Source organism: Tetrao urogallus (assembly GCF_951394365.1).
Source record: "Tetrao urogallus genome assembly, chromosome: 19".
Taxonomy (NCBI): domain Eukaryota; kingdom Metazoa; phylum Chordata; class Aves; order Galliformes; family Phasianidae; genus Tetrao; species Tetrao urogallus.
Window position 1 is genome coordinate 5,341,772 of NC_136832.1, and position 18,246 is coordinate 5,360,017.

Here is an 18,246-nt window from a genome sequence, read left to right on the forward strand (position 1 = left end):
AGCAGAGGGATCCTGCAGTGCGTAAGTGTAAATGAGATATTTAGAAGGATGGGGACAGGTGGAAGGAAGGTGTTTAGGGCACTGCTGGAAGGAAGAAGCTCGGACTGAACTGAAGAAGCACTGAGCAGGGTTCTTTCAGGTGAGAGCTGTGCTCAGAGCACATTACTGTAAGAGCAAGCTGCTTTCTTGGCTAGGGAGTGTTACAGCTGGATCCAGTCTGATAGTTCTGAGCAGCTTTTGCTTCAAGCTGTCTTCCTCCATTCATCCACACGTCTTTTCCTGACTGAGACACTGGATGCTAGATTTTTAAATAAGAATTTTTCTGCAATAGAATCTCGTAAACCCAGCGCTGTGGGAGCTGGGGGAGAGTCCCCAGTTCTGGGGAAGGAGCCCTTCCTCTGGGACGTGCTGTGCTGACGGGCTGTGAGCTTTGCCACGTGAACGGTTCTTTTGATGATCCTGTATGGTGTGCGAGGATAAAAGCTGCTCTGACAGGGTTGTGTGTGAGCTCTTACTGCAGGGCCAGACATCTCACCCTGCTAACGCCAAGCACTTAAGTTCATAAAGCCACTCAAGAACACCCCTGACAATCAGTTTGTTTTGAGGGAGAGGAGAAAAGAGAAGGGTTAAGAGGGATGGGTGCGGGTGGGGGTAGCTGAGGGTTTCTGTTGTGTGCTGCAGTAGCAGCTGAGGTGGGAGCGATGGCTGCAGGTTGGGGTGTGGGGTTGCTCAGCCCTCGCAGGTGTCGGGTCGGGGTCGGTGGCGTTTCCCTGAGGGAAGGGGAAGGTTGGAAGGAAGCAGCTCGTTACTGCAGGCAGCAGAGCCTGTCTGTGAGCACCGTGCGCTTTGAGGGGCTCTGTGGGTGCGAGAGCCGCTATTGGGGCAGTCCTGGTTTGTTTCTTCCTACAGTGTACAGACTTTAGAGGGGAACGAGTTGCGATTTCAGTTCTGCTTTGACACACGTGAAAGAACGCTCGCGGTCAGCAGCAGCAGCGTCAGTGCTGCTCTTCTCGTCATCGCTTCTGCGTTTGCTCGGGCCGTTCCGCGCCGAGAACGGCGGTGCGGCGCCCGCCCTCGCGCTCAGAACGAAGCTCCGCGCGCCTCGCGTTGCCATGGCGACGGGGCCCGTTGTGGGCGGGGCGGCGCGGCGCGGCGCGGGGGGGCGCGGGCTGCCGAGGAAGGTTTGAACGGCCCAATGGGAGAAGCGCGGGCGGCGGCGGCGCGGCGGCCCCGGAAGTGCAGCTGTATCTCCTGCCCGTGGTGCGGCGCCCATGGCAGCGGGGCGCACCGCCGCATCGCCGCCGCCGCCGGCGAAGACCGCCTGAGGCGGACCCGGCTGTGGAACGCGCTCGGCACCTCGCGGTGAGCAGGAGGGGGAGGAGAGGCCGTCGGGCGGCTCTCGGAGCGCGACGGGGAGCGGCCGAGGGGAGCTCGGCCCTTTGCCCTGCGCGCGCGAGCCCAGGAGGTCCCGGGTTCGCCGTGCGGTGCCTCGTGGTGACGTTTGTGTAACGCAGCGGTTCTGCTGCGCGTCCGCGGTGACGGCGTGCTGCTTCTAGAGGAGCGCTGAGCGCTTTGCGCTTCCAATTCCGAAGCCGCACAGCGATCCGTTGTCATCGACCGCCGGTAGCTGTAGCTCGGGCTGCCTCCGCTGCCGTTCCTCCCCTGCGGTCTGTGTGACCGCCCTGCGTGTGAAGTTCTGCTTCAGTTACAGCGGCGGAGCTGCAGATGCATGCAGGAGAGCAGCGCTGCTCCTTCCCAGCTGTCCGAGCAGCCCTTGCCCTAAGCCGGGTGATGCTGCCCGTGCTGCATTTCCTCGCCTAGTGTCACTGCTGTGTTATGATGTTACCAACACCAGTGCCTGTCGCTGCTGTGTTATGATGCTACTCACCAAAACCTGACGTTTTCCATAACTGATGTAGACGTATTGCTTTCGTTCAGAGCAGGGTATTACACAATCCTTGGCAAACTGTCATTAAAAATGAGCTACGAAGGGTCACCTGAATTCTGTTCTAGAGCAGTATGGTACAAAATGACACTTTAACACCTGTGCCATATCCCCTTATGCAGCAGACTTTGAGGCAGTGTTTCCATAAAGTTAGCAGTGAGGCCCTTTGTGTGCAGCTCCAAAGCTCTGTACACACTGGGCGCAGCAGCCCCACTCCTTTCTCCCAGTCCCATCAGTGCTACCAGACAAGCAGCTCACTCTGCTCCCAGTTCAGGTCTGTGGATGGGGCTGGTTGGCCACCAGTACTGTGTGTGTTTGCAGGGCTGTGCAGCACCAAGCACTTGTATTGCAGGCTTTTTTCAGCTTTTCTGCAGATGGTTAAGAGTTGCCGTCACAGCTGTCTGGGTAAGGTCCTCTTGTGTCATTCTAGAAAGCAGTTTTCTAATGTTTAAGCCAAATCTCAGTACATAAGGGATGACGATCTCAGTTGTTTCCTCATCCTGCACTTGTCAGGGGAAGCAATGGCACGCTGACCCTAGTTTGAATTCATACATCTGATACGTTTGTGTCTGCGTGTTTGAGAGGAAGAGAACCTGGGATCGGCACCATTCCCCGCGAGTTGGACGTGATGGTCCTTACGGGTCCCTTCCGACTTGGGATGTTCTATGATTGTGTTGTTTCTGCATCAGGTTTCCCTCATCCATCGAAAATGAAATGACATCAGTATCTGCACAGAGCACAGTGTCAAGAGGAGCTAAAAGCCTTAAAATAACTGTAAGTAATTATACCTGGGCTGACAGAACTCTGCTGTTGGATTTTTCTAAGCTTTACAGCTACGTTGTACTGAAGAATCATTACCTCAAGGAAAGATTCGTACCTACACTGATTTCTTTAACCTAGTGTCTCTGGGCTTTTCTGTGCTAGGCAATTAGTGTGTGAATTTTTACACGTATATATTGCAGAGAGAAAATCTGAAGAAGGATCTGAAGGCTTTGAAGCATTGGTTTAATTTCAAGAATTTGAAGTTAAGCACATGTGAAAGAACGTAGAGGTTCAGAATGATCTGTTTGTTTCCTGTTGGCTTTTCTAAGCTAAGCTGTTAAATTAACACTCTTTTCCTCTTCCTCTATGAAAGTTCTATTCAGAATCTGATGCTGTTGGTTACTGAAATCCTTGATTTGCTCAATTTTCTGGGGCACCAGACTCTTGCAGGCACCTTCAATCAATACAACTGCTTTTGTTCTTTAATGGCTGCAAAAATATTGGCAGCAAAGAAATGATTTGTGTTAATAGCTTTACAGCATAATAGCATGCTCTTCAAAATGGCAGATGCTACTGAAAGACAGCACGTGCTTTGACCAAAACTGGCCACTGTTGCTCTCTGGCACGGAGGGAAATGTTGTTATTTCCAGTTTCCTTATTCACAGGTTTCCTTTCATTGTATTTCCCCTTCCCGTCCGTGGGAGAAGAGCCATGAAGAACCGTTCCTCATCTCCCCCTTTGCACGTCCATGTGGATGAAAACACCCCTGTCCATGTCCATATTAAAAAGGGTCAGAAAACCACACCTGCAAAATGCCAGGTAGGAGCGTGCAGCTGGGTGTTGTGAGGGCTGCAGGCAGGAGACAGTCCTGGAAACACCACAGAACCTTTGAGGTCTGTTTTGCCATAGTGTTAGAACTGAGACCTGTTGCCTCTTTAGCTATATGCATAGCAGTGGTGAATTTTCAGCGACGTGTTTTCTGTGTTTAAGATGATTTAATTATGCTATGTATGAACATATGGCTCGTTGTCATGTTTAATGAAGCGACTGGGGCTGGACTCCATCATCTCTAAAGGTCTCTTTCAGCCTCTACAATTCTGTGATTATGAGAATTGTTGCTTTCAGTGTGATGTAGCTTGGGTTTTTTTTTTCCTTTTACCTCTTGGCTTTGCGTTCTCATACTGTTATTTCTTTAGCTTCGTCCCTGTTTCTGTAGCAAGGGTTCAGGGTAAGGAAGTAACCAAATGTTTCACTGTCTTGATTGTATTGCAATTAACGTGTTTAAAAGAAGAGGCACTGGATTCAAACCATCTTCTGGCATTAAGCACCTTGACGATCTGCAGAGCTACACCACAGAGAAGGATCTCTTTATGCCCTTGTCAACAGGAGACAGAAGGCAATACTGAAGCTGAGTTGTAGCTGTTTTGCATCCTTCTAAAATTGAATGTGTTGAGTTTTTCTCTACAAGTAATGGAAGTTGCTGGCTCGCTCTTATGTCTGCAGACACGCTGTTACAAATTCTCCACTAATTTTCTCTTTGCTAATGGCAGATCAGGATCTGACATTGAAGTCACCTCCTGCTATTAATTAATCCCCCGTAGGGTACTTTAGAATGGCTTGTCTTGCTTGTCAGGTATTAAAGTTGTGCAAACACTCTTTGACTTTTCATCATTTAGAGCACCTCAACTTTAAGGCAAATAAATGTGGATGTACTTTTGACTTTAAAACAAGGAAAATGCTTCAGGGGCTTTTCATAACCAATCACACTGTATGATTCCTTTTCCTCTGGTAGTGTTGACAGTTGATACAGCTGCTGTACTGTGAGATTAATCTGCAATAGGGAAGGAATCTACCAGGTTGTTCCTTCTGCACCCAAATGGGTTTCATTGCAGTATTCTTTGCATATCTCCCTACAGAGGAGACTTCCTTCCCCATACCCTGTCCCCAAATCTTCGTGCTGGCTGAGTAAGGCTTTCATTATGTCACAGTTGTGGATATTTCAGTTATACAACAGTCTTTACGTGATAAGCAGCAAGAATACATTCAGCTGAATGTGCAATAACCTTTCCTTCTGGCTAGTGTTAGCCTCCTCTGCTGGCTCATCTGATCTGATGTGCCACGTATAACACTGTGAATGATCTTCCATTTCTTTTTGCAGCGATAAAAATTGTAAATAGTTCTTAAAAGGCCTTATTGTTCGTATCAAAAGTGATTGTTCTTATTTTCTCTGTTTCTTCTTTAGCAAAAGCACAAACAGAAAATGAAAGGGAATGCTGTGAACGTGCGCCGAGCAGTCCAGGTGAAAACAAAGGCCCCCTGGATGCCCCCAGGAAAAACATCAGTCCTTGATTCCACCTACAAGTGGGAGGTAGGCTGCTTCTGCTCCCTCAAGCAAGCTTTAGCTGAGGTTGAGGAGAGCAGTTGTTGGATCAGGCTGGGGGGAGCTGGGCTGATATGAGAGAAGGGCCCTGTCACTCGCAATCCATTTCGAGTGTTTCTTGTACATCTTGTTCATTTTTAAATATAGAAAAATAGGAAATGATTAACATCCAATGTCCAGCTCACGTGTTTCCATCTCTAGAGTGCAGACACATTTACTCGTTAGTTCCTGCTGTGTTAGCAGTGATGTGGTCTGACCTGGAGTATTGTGTGCAGTTCTGGGCTCTGTGATTTAAGAAGAATTTTGAGAAATTTGAGTGCTTCCAGCAGAGAGCAACAAAGCTGGCTGAGAGGCACGAGAAGCAGCTGAGGGCTGCATGTGTGAAGTCATCTTCATCCTTCACAGCTGCAGCAACTGCGTAGTGTTCTTTCTGTTTTCTTCCTGATTAGTTGTCAGCTTAAGCTCTTCAATTCCTGGCTCTTCCAGGATGAGAATTTGAGTTTCTCTTTTTTCTCTATTTTATTCTTTCTGCATTTTTGAACTTTCACAGATGGAAATAAAAGAGCTGATCACGTTCTGCTCTTCCTCCCTAGTCTTACTGCAGTGATGCGTTGCAGTCTCTAGTTTGGGTAGTTAGCTTTAGGACACAATTTATACCTTCCTGTGAAAAAAAGATTCCCTTTATTGGTTTTTTATTAGGGTCCAACTCACCGCCTGGAAATTACACCTCCAGATTCCGAAAAGATGATGTCAGTGTTGCGCCTGAGCGATCTCTCTACGGATGAGGAAGATGCAGTTTACTGCAAAATGAATGAATACGAAAGGAAGATAGATAGCCTGATGAATGTGGTGGGAACGCTGAAGAATGAGGTGAGGGGACCAAGTAAAGACCTGCTGATTCTGGCTTTGTAGCTGATTGCTTGGCATGAGGAGATTAGAGCCTTGGTGAAGTGAAGACTGCTCAGCCTGCTGCTTATTTTGATGAAAGAAATCAGTCTGAGCTGTTCAGAAAATCAGAACTAATTTACTGAAAGATTCACTATGCCCTACTACGAAAATTCGTTAAGCCACATCAGTTTCATAAGGTATCACTGTGCTTTGGTTTCCAAATAATCTTTTTTCTACTCAAGCCCAAAATGTGAGTAGTCGTCAGTCCAGAAGGTGAAAAGCACAGCTTGTTGATCTTCTATCCTTGAAGAATCCACTTATTCCTCAAAATAGTTTCTTCTGATTCTCCCTTCAAAGACACAGACCAGTGATGTTGTGCTGAAGAGCCTCTCGTGCACTTGACACCATTTATAAAATGGACAGGAGAGGTTTCCAGATTTCTTTAGATGCTTGGAGAGAGAGGGAAGGGCACCCATTTATTTCCTCTGTGGGTAGCAGTGATTGTATTCTTACTTAACCTATGCAAAAAAGTTCAAATTGGTAAATGAGAATAGAATTTTTAGAATATAAAATAAAATAGAGTGTATTTTTATACTGAGCCTTTTCTATTCCATTTGTGCTACAAAAAATTAAAGAAGTTACTCGTGTAACTATTAAAAAAAATAATAGAAAATAAAAAAATTCTGTTTTGATACTTAAGTGAATTGAATTGAAATATTTGGTGGCACTGTTTAACTAAATCCATGGTGTAAGATCACTTCCATTTTGTTAGCTGCAGTTCTGTGCAAGCAGGGGAATCTCTTTTCTGCTGATAAACAAACAAACCTGGGGCACCCACTCGACCTCCCTCCATTCTCTCTTCTCAAGTGCTTTCAGCTGTTTGTTGTGCTCCCAGCTGCCCAATGCGGGATGCATGAGGAGCAGTGGTCAACTTGTGGCTTATCTTAAATTCTATTTAAATACCTCTTTTAGGCTAAGTTGCAGAAACAGGAGCAAAAGCAGCAAATGACAAAACGTCTGCTGGAGGAGCAGAAGGAAGAACTGAATGAGGTCACACAAGAGCTGGTGGAAACAGAGCATGAGAACACGCTGCTCAGGCGCAATATTGAACGCATGAGGGAGGAGAAAGATCTGACTATGTAAGAAAGCTCCAGTTCTCCATTGTAATGAATGGCATTTACAGGACATCTTGCTGCTGGTGTTATTTGAGGGTGTAGTTTGTACCCTAGGTTGTGGTGCTGCTGAAGAACTGATGGTTTGGGGTTTTTTATCACCTGTTACGAAGGGGAATTCAGATGGAAATAGCTGCAGAGAAGGATTCTAGTGTGGTCATAGGGATGGGAAAAATCCTGCTCTGTAGGGAAGCTGAAAGAGGTGGGCTTCAGTAGCCTGCTGTGGGGTTGTCGTGACTTTGCAGTTAATATTTTGGATGTCAAGATATTATCTGGATTGTGACTGTGTTGATACAACAACAAATAAATGTGAAGCTAAAAATTAGAGGAGAATTTCTGACCTTTGTGAAAAGTCACATCCCCCATGACAGGGCCTGAACTGTGTTGTTTTTTCTTTGTGATTCCTGAAGATCTCTGATGTTTTCCTGCATGTCTGAAGAATTAGGGAAGTTTGCCTCCATTGGGGCATTAGTGTTTGGAGAGTCTTCTTTTTCTTGAAAAGATCACCAGGTTGTTAATACTGTGGACTCCTTCTACCAAAAATGTGAATACTGCTGAGGTTCCACCCTCTAACTGAAAACTTGGAGCTGAATGCATGAGTGTGTGTTCTTGTTTCATGTTGAGCCTCTTGAAGTCTTATCTCCATAATGCTCAAGGTCCCAGGGAACGCCCAGCGTTGTATTTGGCCTTAGTAGTATGTAAGCTTTGCTACAAGCTACATTTGTCCCCCCTAAATTATTGTTTCATAGTTGTGATCCTTGCAAGCTCTGGGAGCCTACTTACTGTCTTCTGTCAGAACAACTTCTGTGGTGAGAGAGGGTGAACTTGGGTAGCTTTTATCCTTTGCTCAGTGTATTTTTTTCCTGTTATACCCAAATAACTGTGTATTCATACTGTCTGGTACAGCTGCCAAAACTTCATGTTCCTCTGATGGCTGAATTCTCATTGCAGGCTCCAGAAGAAGTACTTGCAGCATGAGAAAGAACGCCTGATGTCCAAGCTGAGTGAGGCAGAGAGGGATGGAGCAGCAGCAGCCAGAGAGATTCATGCCCTGAAAAATACTATTGAGAGACTCAATGTTGTAGGTGTTGGCTTTTCTGTTCTGGCCTTTGCTGCATTGTACTGTTCTACGGCTGTCTTAAAAAAATATGTATAGATATTGTTACAGATTTTGATCCAGAGAAATGTAAAAAGTTTTGGGATTTAACTTGCTGAAGATATTTGTTAAATCTCTTTGGAAACTGGATACTTATTTGCAGCATCCAGTCACCTTCTGTGCATATGGTGCTGACTGTGGCAGTACCATGCTTTTATCAGCTTCGTGCTTTAGTTCCAGGGTTTGCATGTGAATAATGCCCTTCTTTTTTTTTTTCTTCTAGGAGAAACACATGAGCAGCTCAGACATCAACATGCTGACGAGACAGAAAGAGCTGCTGCTGCAGAAACTGAGCACCTTTGAAGAAACCAATCGTACACTTCGGGAACTTCTCAGAGAACAGCACGAAAGGGAGGTGAGCAGTGCTGGGTGCAGCAACTTGGATGAGTCCTGAAGGCAATATTGTATAATGGACTGAAAATGGGACTTGAGTTTGAGAACTCTGTAACTCTTTATCCCTGTGCTGCCTTTGAGCATTGTGTCAAAAAGGATGGTTTTGTTTATTTCTACCTACTTCACTGAAATAAGATTGACTTTTCTGCTGTGGGGATGTCACAGCATCTGAGCCTTTGGCTACATGAAAAAATAAAGGCACTGCATTGTCAACTTTCTCATCTGGAAATTGCTATTCTTCCTGTAGTTTTCATTCCCTTTGAACACAAGCAGGCCAATGTTAACTATTCTGTCAGCCACCAGTGAGACTGGAGAAGAGGATTCAGTTTTTTTTACGTGACTCTGAGTAATGAGAGAGTGCTAGAAGTTCATATTTTGCCCTTGTGCTTCTTGTTATCATCTTTGTATGGGAGAACTGGGAAAGCTTTTTGAGATAGGTTTTGATACGTGAAGTACTGAGCAAATTCCATGCTTGGTATCTTCTGGTAATTGCTGCTGCAACAAGAGGGAGACCTGTTGATTTCTACAGTTCCATCTTCAGAATCTGTAAAATGCAGGCTTTTCAGTTAACAGCTTTTCTCCCTTCTTTATTTTGCAGAGGGATGCTCAGAAGATACTGCAGAAGCAAGGTGTGCTGTTGAAAATGTTGGCTGACTCAGATACAGAGAAGTTGGTAAGCAAACCAGAACATCTTGAAACATCAAAACATCAGGAAGAGAGAAAATTGCAAGCTCTTTGTCTGTATTCAGCCTTCTGGTCTTGCTCTAATGCCTTTTAGAAAAGTGTTCTTGTGTTTGTGGCTGTCGGAGCCCCTTTGGTTAACAACCTGCATGGCAAAGTGAATCGATTTTCGAGCCTATCAGATATGGAGCTTAGACTGGGGGCACCACAGCTGAGACCTGCATACAAGGCAGGTTATGATTTGCAGTATTCTGCTGTGAGAAACAGTTTGGGATATGTAAGTGTGTCCTCACCACGTTCAGTTCAAGCACAAATGGCTGTGCTTGACTTTTTCTTTGTGCTGGATGTACAAAGCAAGAATTCTACTACATACTTTGAAAAGGTGTCTCTGGGGGTGGCAAAGAAAAAAATACCTACTGCAAAAATAGCCTGACAGCTGGGATATTGTTCTTCAGTTTGGATATCATCTTATTGTTTCTGTAGGTTTATCGTGCTATCCTTAACGGTAGCAAAACATAAAGAGGGTAAGCCTTCTGTTCCTGCTTTTGTAACTGTGTGAATGATCTGGCACCATTTTTTTTCCCTGTTTCCTCATCTGTAAACTGAGAAAAGTGTTCTTGTATTGCTAGAAATGATAAAATTTGAGATGCAGGCAGTGTCCTTAATCTGTGGGCTGTGTAGTCCTATCAAGTCCTGGTTTCTGCTCAGGTGTTCTGAGCCCCTTTAAAGCAATTGTATGTTTCCTTATTGCTTTCTGTTTGAAGAGACAGCAGGAGGCTAAAGGTGGTGTTGCTGTGGATACCAGACGGAGCTGTGGATCCAATGGTGTCTGGAGGGAGGCAATTACACCTGTTTCCCTCCACCTGCTAACCTGAGTGTGTTTGTTACTTAAAATCTGAGTAGTGTTTGTTTTCCAGCAACTGCAGATGAGGCTTCAGGAGAAAGAAAAAGAGATCAACAATCTTGCTCTTCAGATACAGGAAGAAAAGGTAGCTTCCTTATTCTGTTATCCCCTTCTTGCTCCACCTTCACAAATAGTACAGAATGTGGGTTTGTACTTGCAGCCAATTACTTGATAAGGAATCAAATGACTGGTTTGTTTATAAATATTTTGTTCATACATATATATCTATAAAAATAGACAGCTACCTATTCCCACACAGCTGTGGGCTCAATATTCTGCTGAGAAAGCATCCATCACTAAGATGCAGAGGCAGTATTCTCTCCTTGTTTGGGCCTACTCCTGAATTACCTTTTTGCTTAAGGTCTGGTGGGTTCCTGATCTCAAATTCCAGTTTGCCCCTCTGGTTAAGAAGGAAAAGGCAAATGTAGTGGATGAGATAGAGGATGCTTTTCGCTTGAGCAAATCTTCCAGGGCAGTCATTTACCTCTGGTGTAAAATAAACGGTTGTTTATTTGTTGCCCATTTTGCTGGAAAAGAGGAGCTGTGAAGGAAAACATCTGAGGAAGGTGGAGATGGCTGGAGACAGCAAAAGATTTCTTCACCAAACGGCTACGTGACAGAAAGCATTCCTTCTCACTTGCTTACTGAAGAGAAATGTGTGACTTGTTTGCATTTCATTTAGGAACAGGCAAAGACAGCAGGTGAGCTCTCAAAATCGTTGGAATCTGTGAGAGGCCATTTACAAGCACAGCTTCGACATAAGGAAGCTGAGAACAACCGGCTGAGCACGCAGATCCGGGTAGGTTTTGTGTGTGTGCAGCTGGTTGATAGGAGTATTTCACTTTGCTTAGCTCTGCAGCTGCATAAAGTATCAGCATTATGTGTGGGTATCTCAGTTAATAGAAAGAATGTTCTGGGGTAGATCAGAAGGGATGGGGACCCGTATTTCCCTCGGTCAGGGTGAAAATCAGCATTCTGGAGAGCAGCTTGTGAAAGAGGAAATACACAGATAGGAATAAGGACAGAGAAGTTTGGTTCTGAAGTTCCAAGAGGCCGTAAGAGTTATGGCCCTTTAAATTGGAGTGAGATTTGCCTCGCTGCATTGGAGCTGAGGATGTATGAGAGGCAGCTTTTAATTCTGATACATGAAATCTTTTGTATCAAGGTGGAATGCTGGGAATAATTTCTGTGTTTTAAGCCCTTCTAGAAACCAGATTGGTAACAAAAACTCTCTTGAAGGACTTAATTTTGACATCTTCAAGCTAATTTTTCTCCTGTGTTGTTATTTTGTAACTTGCAGTGTAACAATTTGTGTAGGTAGAGTAGGCTGTAGCTTTTTGTTTACAAGCGGTCAATGCTCTGGAATGCACTGGGATTAAATACAGCTTTGCAGTCTTTCAGCTTCCTTATATGCACGTGGGCATAAATGCTTCTTTCACTCTTTGAGTTGGTGCTGATGTGTCTGTTCGTGTCAGGGCAGGATGAAGTAGCAAGTATCCCCAGGCTGAAGGGTTGAGGTTATATACCAATCTTTTTCCATTGTTTCTAGGAAATCAGTTGCTGTTTTAGGTATGTAGGTGTAAGGACTTTATTCCCTGTGCTGTGTTTCCTCCCCCCACTACAGAATCTGGAGTGCAGTGAAGCTCAGCATAAGGCAGAGGTGGAATGTATCAAGGAACAGCTGAAAGAACTAAGGCAGAAGGCAGACCGTGATAAAGAAGCCCTGAAGAAAGCCCTCCGTGCACAGAAGGAGCGGGCAGAGCGGAGTGAGGAGTGTGCAGGGCAGCTGGCTGTCCAGCTGGCAGAGAAGGTACCAGTGATACCCAAAGGGAGACCTCATTTCAGGTCGTACCTCTACACCTTTGGTTCTCAAAGCAGCCCTGGGGAGAGCCTCTGCTTTCGACTAATGAGGATTATTTTTGTCTCGGTGCCTTGGCCCATTTGCGCTAAGCTTAAAACAAATCCAGTTTTCTCTTGTCACAAAAATATCAGGTCTGATTTTTTTTCACCTTGTTCTTCAGCACTGTCTGAGGATTGACAAAAGCCACGAAAATAAAAGCTGGTGGTTTTGGCTGAGAATTCTGAATGAAGTCGGTTGTTAATCCACAAAGTAGTTAGAGCAGAAAAGTACAAAGGCTCCAAAATGCACTGGGATTTCCTATTGAAAACTTACTGAAGGATATCAAGGAAACATAGAAAAGTTAGATGGTCAGAAGGGAACTACCTTGATCTTTTCCTTCTTTTTAGAATGTTGGAGACCAGAGCCGGTACCAAAATTTTACCCATGCTTTGTACTCCAGGTTGTTCATTTGCTGTCTTCAAAGAGGATTCTCCTTTCTGTGCTGTTATGTTTATTTTCTAACAGCAGTGTTGTTGAAGACCTCAGTGTGAAGAATCAGGAAGAACAAAAATAAATGCTTTGACATTTTTAAGTCTTAATGAAGTCTCTGCACATATGATGCTTATTCATAGCAGCATCTGCATGCTGTAGAGATATCCCACATCTAGTCCAGTAACGTTTTTGTCATCTGTGTTTCCTTTTGATAGGACAATTACGTTGCAGAGGCACTTTCTACTCTGGAGTCCTGGAGGAGTCGCTACAACAAAGTAGTGAAGGATAAGAGCGACCTTGAATTGGAGATGGTTACAGTGAACAGGTGAAGATAAGATCAGTATGGAGAAACTAACATGAGTGTGAATGAGTTCGTAGTTCAAGGATGATTTAATTGAATACAGTAATTAAATAATTTGAGTTGTCAGCAAGCATCCAAGCAAAACCAGCCCTGTCAATGGGGTAGCAGAGTTTGGAGGGATCAGGAGACAAAGATGTGGCTTCTACTGTTGACTTGCCACAGCAAAGGTGGGCTGTAAGGGTTTACTCTTAAATCTCTCTGATCCTTTGCCTTTTTTAATGCTTTTAAATAATTAGGGATTTCTTTCTTTTGAGATGTTTGAGATCCTTGAGTGAAATGGATTAGTTCATGGCAGTTTTCCCATGATAGTAAATAAACGTGTATCACTGCACTACAGTTGTTGCTGCAGGAAGAAAAAGTAGGTAGGGATATGAGACCAGAGAGAATGATTTCTTTATCATGTGTATCTTGGAGGCAATGCATTTGAGTTCCAGGGGGACAATTCAGGTTGGTTTTTGGTGGGCGAAGAAGATTGAGGTAGCTGAACAGAATGTAGATACGTATATGTGAATGAAGCAGGAGGGTGGCAGGGTAGTGAAAGGCCATGTCTCTGAAGCTAATAGTGAAGAATTAAGAGTCTTCAGCTTTCTTCTCATTTGAGGGTTAATTTTCTTTCTGCATGGCAGCCGTATTGCAGAGTTGCTAGAACAGCAGGCAGGCCTGGAGGACAGGATGCGAGAGGACAGAGATGCCTTGATGGATAAATTGCACCAACAAACTACAGAGACCACTTCTTTCAGAATGGAAAATGAAAGACTAAAGGTCAGTGACTCAAAGCTGAGATGCTGTGCGAAGAAGCAGAAATTACAATGAGTTTCTTGGCCTCTGACAACTGAGGTGAATTGCCCTGTTGCTGCCGCTTAGTTTCAAACTTGTTTCACCATATCCTGAATACAATGGGGAAGCTTGCTAGGGAAGTCTTGCTAATTTACATTGACAGTTTTGTTTATTTGCTTGTTTGTTTTCCAATCTAGACAGCATTAAGCAGCTTGTGTAACAGTTACATTCACACACTCAGGAAGATGCTTTTTTTGTTTCCAGGCCAGTGTGGTCCCTATGGAGGAGAAGCTGAATCAAGCACACATGGAAGTTCAGCAGCTCAAGAGCTCTGTCAGGAATTATGAAGACCTGATTGAAACCTACAAGTCACAGGTGGGCACCTTTTGGATTCCTTGCTCACACAGGTGTGCTTTCTCTCGTTACCGTTGTGTTTATTCTGTTAATCTTTCCATTGCTCTTGGAGATTCCTGTGGTTTTGGCATTCAGACTGCCATGTGCTTTAGTGCTAAAGGGTGGGAGAATTCCCTTCCTCAGTATCTGCTGCTAACTTTATCGTTAGGGAGAGCTATGGCAGAGATCTTGATTAATGGAGAGGGGAAAAAAAAGAAAAAGGCAAACCCAACACAGGCCTGAATTATTTTTCTTTTCCTTACTCCTTTTCGAAAGGTAAAGGAAAACGGTGAGATCCTGTTCTTTGCCTTTCAGTCTGATGAGTTCTGTCCCTGGATTGTTTGGTTTTGTGTTTTTCTTTGGGGGGATGCGGGGGAGAGAGGGAGAGGAGTGGACTTTGGACATTTTAGTATTTAGGAAACCCAAATGGTGTGGGCAGGAGAAGTAAAAGTGAATTTCCATTCCAAGTTTAGCCTGGAGTGATAGTTAGGGTGGTAAGAAACTTGTTGGTGATTCTTGAGCAGTTTTAGCTACTCCAAAAGGCAGCACGTGTGTTGAAAACTCTCTATAACAGGTAAAGTATAGTTGTTTTTTGTGTGCCCAGGTGTTGAAGACCCGCATGGAAGCAGATGATGTGGCAGCAAAACTGGAGAAGTGTGATAAAGAGAAGAAGGCCCTTAAGGATGAAATGAACAAGGAGATCGAACTGGTACTAAACTCCTCTGGAGGCTGATATGTTGCAGATGTGCTTTGCCTTTTTTTGATTGGCTTTTTTCAGGCTTTGTTCTTTCTGCAAAAGTTATTGAAGATTTAACAACTCCTTGACTATATAACGTTCTTTAGAGATGCTTAGATTGCGTAGTGCATTTGTTTGCTGTGGAAGTAGTGGCTTAGAACAGTGCCACTGTCTGCTGTGGAACAGCTGTCCTTGTAAAATAGCTTGTGCTTCTAGTAAAATTGAAGCCCAGGACCCATGGACATCAAATCGTAAGGGGGTGAAGACCTTAATTACACTTTGAACTCCAATACCTGACAAATACCCACAGTGTCCCCATGGTGCAAATTACCAAAGCTTTCAAAGGAATGCTGTCTAAACTAAAAAGTTTCTAAACATTTGAAAATTGCTGGTTGCCTTCATTAGGCTCGCAAGCAGTTCCAGAGCCAGCTTGCTGAGTTGGAAAAGCTGCCTGAGATCCTGAGGATCACGGAGACACAGTTGGCAGAATGTCAGGACCAGCTTCAGAGTTACGAGAAGAAGAACATGGACCTGTCTGTCATGATCGCAGATCTTCGTCAGCGGGTAAGGGACTGGCAGAGAGCTCCTGCAACGCAGCATCTCTGAGACCAAGATGAATTTCTGATCGCAGGAAGGTTCGAACTGCTCCGTCTCTGCTCTTGTCTCTTGTTGAAAAGATTAAACGTGCACTGCAAAATAAAGGTGTGTGCCATGTCTTTGTGCGAGAAGCTTGCAGCGGAGCTACCGGCATTGCTTACTGCTTGAAAGCTTTCTAATCCCTGAGTGCAGAACCATAATGGGACCTGAACTGCAGCAGTGGCGACGCTTGCAAATGTTGACGCTCCCTTCTGTTACTTCCATCATCTTGTTGGCTTTTCCTCCTGTGGTCTTCTGCTGATAATGCTGTCCCAACCTTGTTTTCTCACCCTCATCTCAGGTTGTTTTCCCAGTCCCTGTTTTATGTTCCCAGGAGCACTGTGTAGGTGGTTCAGGACAATTGTAGACAGGCAGGACATCTACAGTCATGCCTCAGGACGCAGCATATAATCTTGTAGTCTTGACAGCTTTACTCTCCTTGGCTTGGAATGGTAAACCTTCCTCGTGTTTAAGTCTGTGGTGTCTCTGTGGGCTCCTGTCAGGTATGTGGCTGTTCTTAGTGCGTGTGCTTTGCTGTACTTAGGGGTGTCTGCTCTGCATGCAAGCTTTTACCAACCTGGCTTTTCCTTTGAAGTTTCAAAGAACTTTCTCATACCTATCTAAGCATTAGCTGCAAGCTCCAACAAAATGGAAGCTCTGTGTGTTCAGTGCTTTGCCTTCTATCCACTGTTCCTTTTCTAGGACTCTCCAGAAATATGACTGAATATTTCCTTCTGGAGAGCAGCTGTGTTTTAGGAGGTTGGTCGTGTGTGTAGTGACTGTTCTGTGAAGTAACCAATGGCTGTAATTTTTAGATTGAGCTCCAGGGGGACAAAATGGAGATGACAAAAGAGAGATATCAGTCTGCCCAGGAGGAGAAAAAGCAGCTCACCTTGAAGGTGGAGGAGCTAGAAAGGTTAGAAATATTAGGCTCTCTTGTTCTATTAACTTTCCTTTCCATACTCTATTGTGCTTTTTTTCCACAGAATCGAAACATCTTCAGTCTTGTTCCCATGCCCCCGCTTGCCTCCAGGATTCTGCACGTTTGCTTATCTCACGGGGATCTCCAATCAGGAACTGTCCACTAGACAGGGAGTTGTAGGTTCTCGCAGCAAACTTGACAAATGTTGTTAGAAAGGACTGTGCCTACACAGCAGATACCAGCTCCTTGTCCAGTCTAGCTGGTCAGATTTGAGGTTACTGAATATGAGACTATTTTTGTTTGTGTTTATCAGTTCTTGTTAGTGACAACATCTGGAGAAAGGTGTGTGTGTGAGCACTCAGTGTCCCTCAATCTTAGAAATTCTGATTAGAGAAATGAAGTATTTATTGGAGCACAGAATCACCTTCCAAGCTAGTCGAGACCTAACAGAAAGGCAGTCTGAAACACTCTCTGTTTAAAATGAATAGGTTTTCTTGCCTTGTCTTTACCTAGAAAACTAGAAACAACGAGTGCCCAGAATGTGGAGTTCCTTCAGGTCATTGCAAAGCGTGAGGAGTCGATCCATCAGTGCCAGCTGAGGTTAGAAGAGAAGACCCGTGAGTGCAGCTCCCTGGCTCGTCAGCTGGAAATGGCCATTGAGGATGCCAAACGACAAGTAAGGGATTTCTTGTTTGATGTTCCTGTAACTGTCCAGACTGTAAAATGGAAATGCCACACAAGCCTATGACACTATTGTTTGCAACAGAAGTAAGAAAAGCCCTGGGCTGACCTGGTGCTTATGTACAGGAATCTGCCCAAGTAAATGTACAGAGGATCTGTGGGCATCGTTCTTCCACAGACGCCTCTTGACAAGGTTGTTTTCCTGTTATGTGCAGGTTGAACAAACTCGAGAACGAGCAACATCCAGAGAGAGGGCAGCCCAGTCCAAGGTGCTGGATTTGGAGACCCAGCTGAGTAGGACTAAGACAGAGCTGAACCAGCTGCGTCGGAACAGAGATGATGTGAGTGAGCTGTGAGGAGTGCTCACTGCTGGCAGCATCCTGGTAGCAGTCTGTCTGTGCACAGAGGCCCCAGCAAAAAACGTTTAGAACTTGTTCTAAGCTGAAGTGTGTGTAAGAAAGCAATTATGTTTAAATGGGATTTGTGTCAGATGGCGTCAGAGATACTGTGATCCTTTTACTTGGAATTGGATTGGCACATGAATCAGGTCAGGTTGGCTTTCTGTGATGTGTGGAATTAAACATACAACTATGTGAATCAGTTTAAAAAGGCCAACCAATTAGCTGCATTGTCTCCTGTCATTTATTGTTGGGTTGTTGAATGATGTTGGGATTGAGCAGAACAAACAGTAATGCTGCAGCACCATCAGTGGCAGTGCCATCCAGTACTGTGCTAATCCTTGCTGGCCGTGGGGATTTCTCGGAACAGCTGAAGAAGTGAGCAGGCTGAGTGCTGCTGCCTTTCAGCCTTGTGCTGTGCTTTGTTACAGGCAGAGCGCCGCTATGAGAGCCGCCTGCAGGACTTAAAGGATCGGCTGGAGCAGTCGGAGAGCACGAATCGCAGCATGCAGAACTACGTCCAGTTCCTCAAATCTTCCTATGCCAATGTGTTCGGGGACAGTGCCTTGCTGGGCTCTCCCAGCCACTCTCGTTCTTCTCCTTGAGGGCTGTGCTCTCTCTGCACCTCTGCTTTTAAGCACAAAATAAGCCCTATGTCAAAGCCATACGTTGTTTAGAAAATGGGTTGAAAATGGAGAAATTTCAGGGTCACTTAAGGGAGAAGTGTTT

General features: G+C 44.8%; 1 protein-coding gene across 2 annotated transcripts; it reads left to right on the forward strand.

The window, feature by feature from the left end:
- Positions 1–1,195: 1,195 nt before the first annotated feature.
- Positions 1,196–18,122, forward strand: ODF2 (outer dense fiber of sperm tails 2; the record flags this gene model as incomplete). 2 transcript variants are annotated; one of them, XM_079544647.1, is made up of 20 exons in its annotated part: positions 1,196–1,362; positions 2,635–2,719; positions 4,950–5,075; positions 5,787–5,957; positions 6,948–7,114; positions 8,099–8,228; positions 8,527–8,658; positions 9,295–9,369; positions 10,295–10,366; positions 10,964–11,080; positions 11,906–12,091; positions 12,829–12,938; positions 13,601–13,736; positions 14,016–14,126; positions 14,749–14,853; positions 15,286–15,444; positions 16,332–16,432; positions 16,952–17,114; positions 17,335–17,460; positions 17,949–18,122. In XM_079544647.1, 20 exons carry the CDS (start codon positions 1,196–1,198, stop codon positions 18,120–18,122), a joined length of 2,613 nt encoding a protein of 870 aa, XP_079400773.1. The 2 variants fall into 2 exon arrangements, with proteins under 2 accessions (XP_079400773.1, XP_079400774.1); XM_079544648.1 differs by lacking the exons at positions 1,196–1,362; positions 2,635–2,719 and adding an exon at positions 3,380–3,526.
- Between the last annotated feature and the right edge of the window lie 124 nt (positions 18,123–18,246).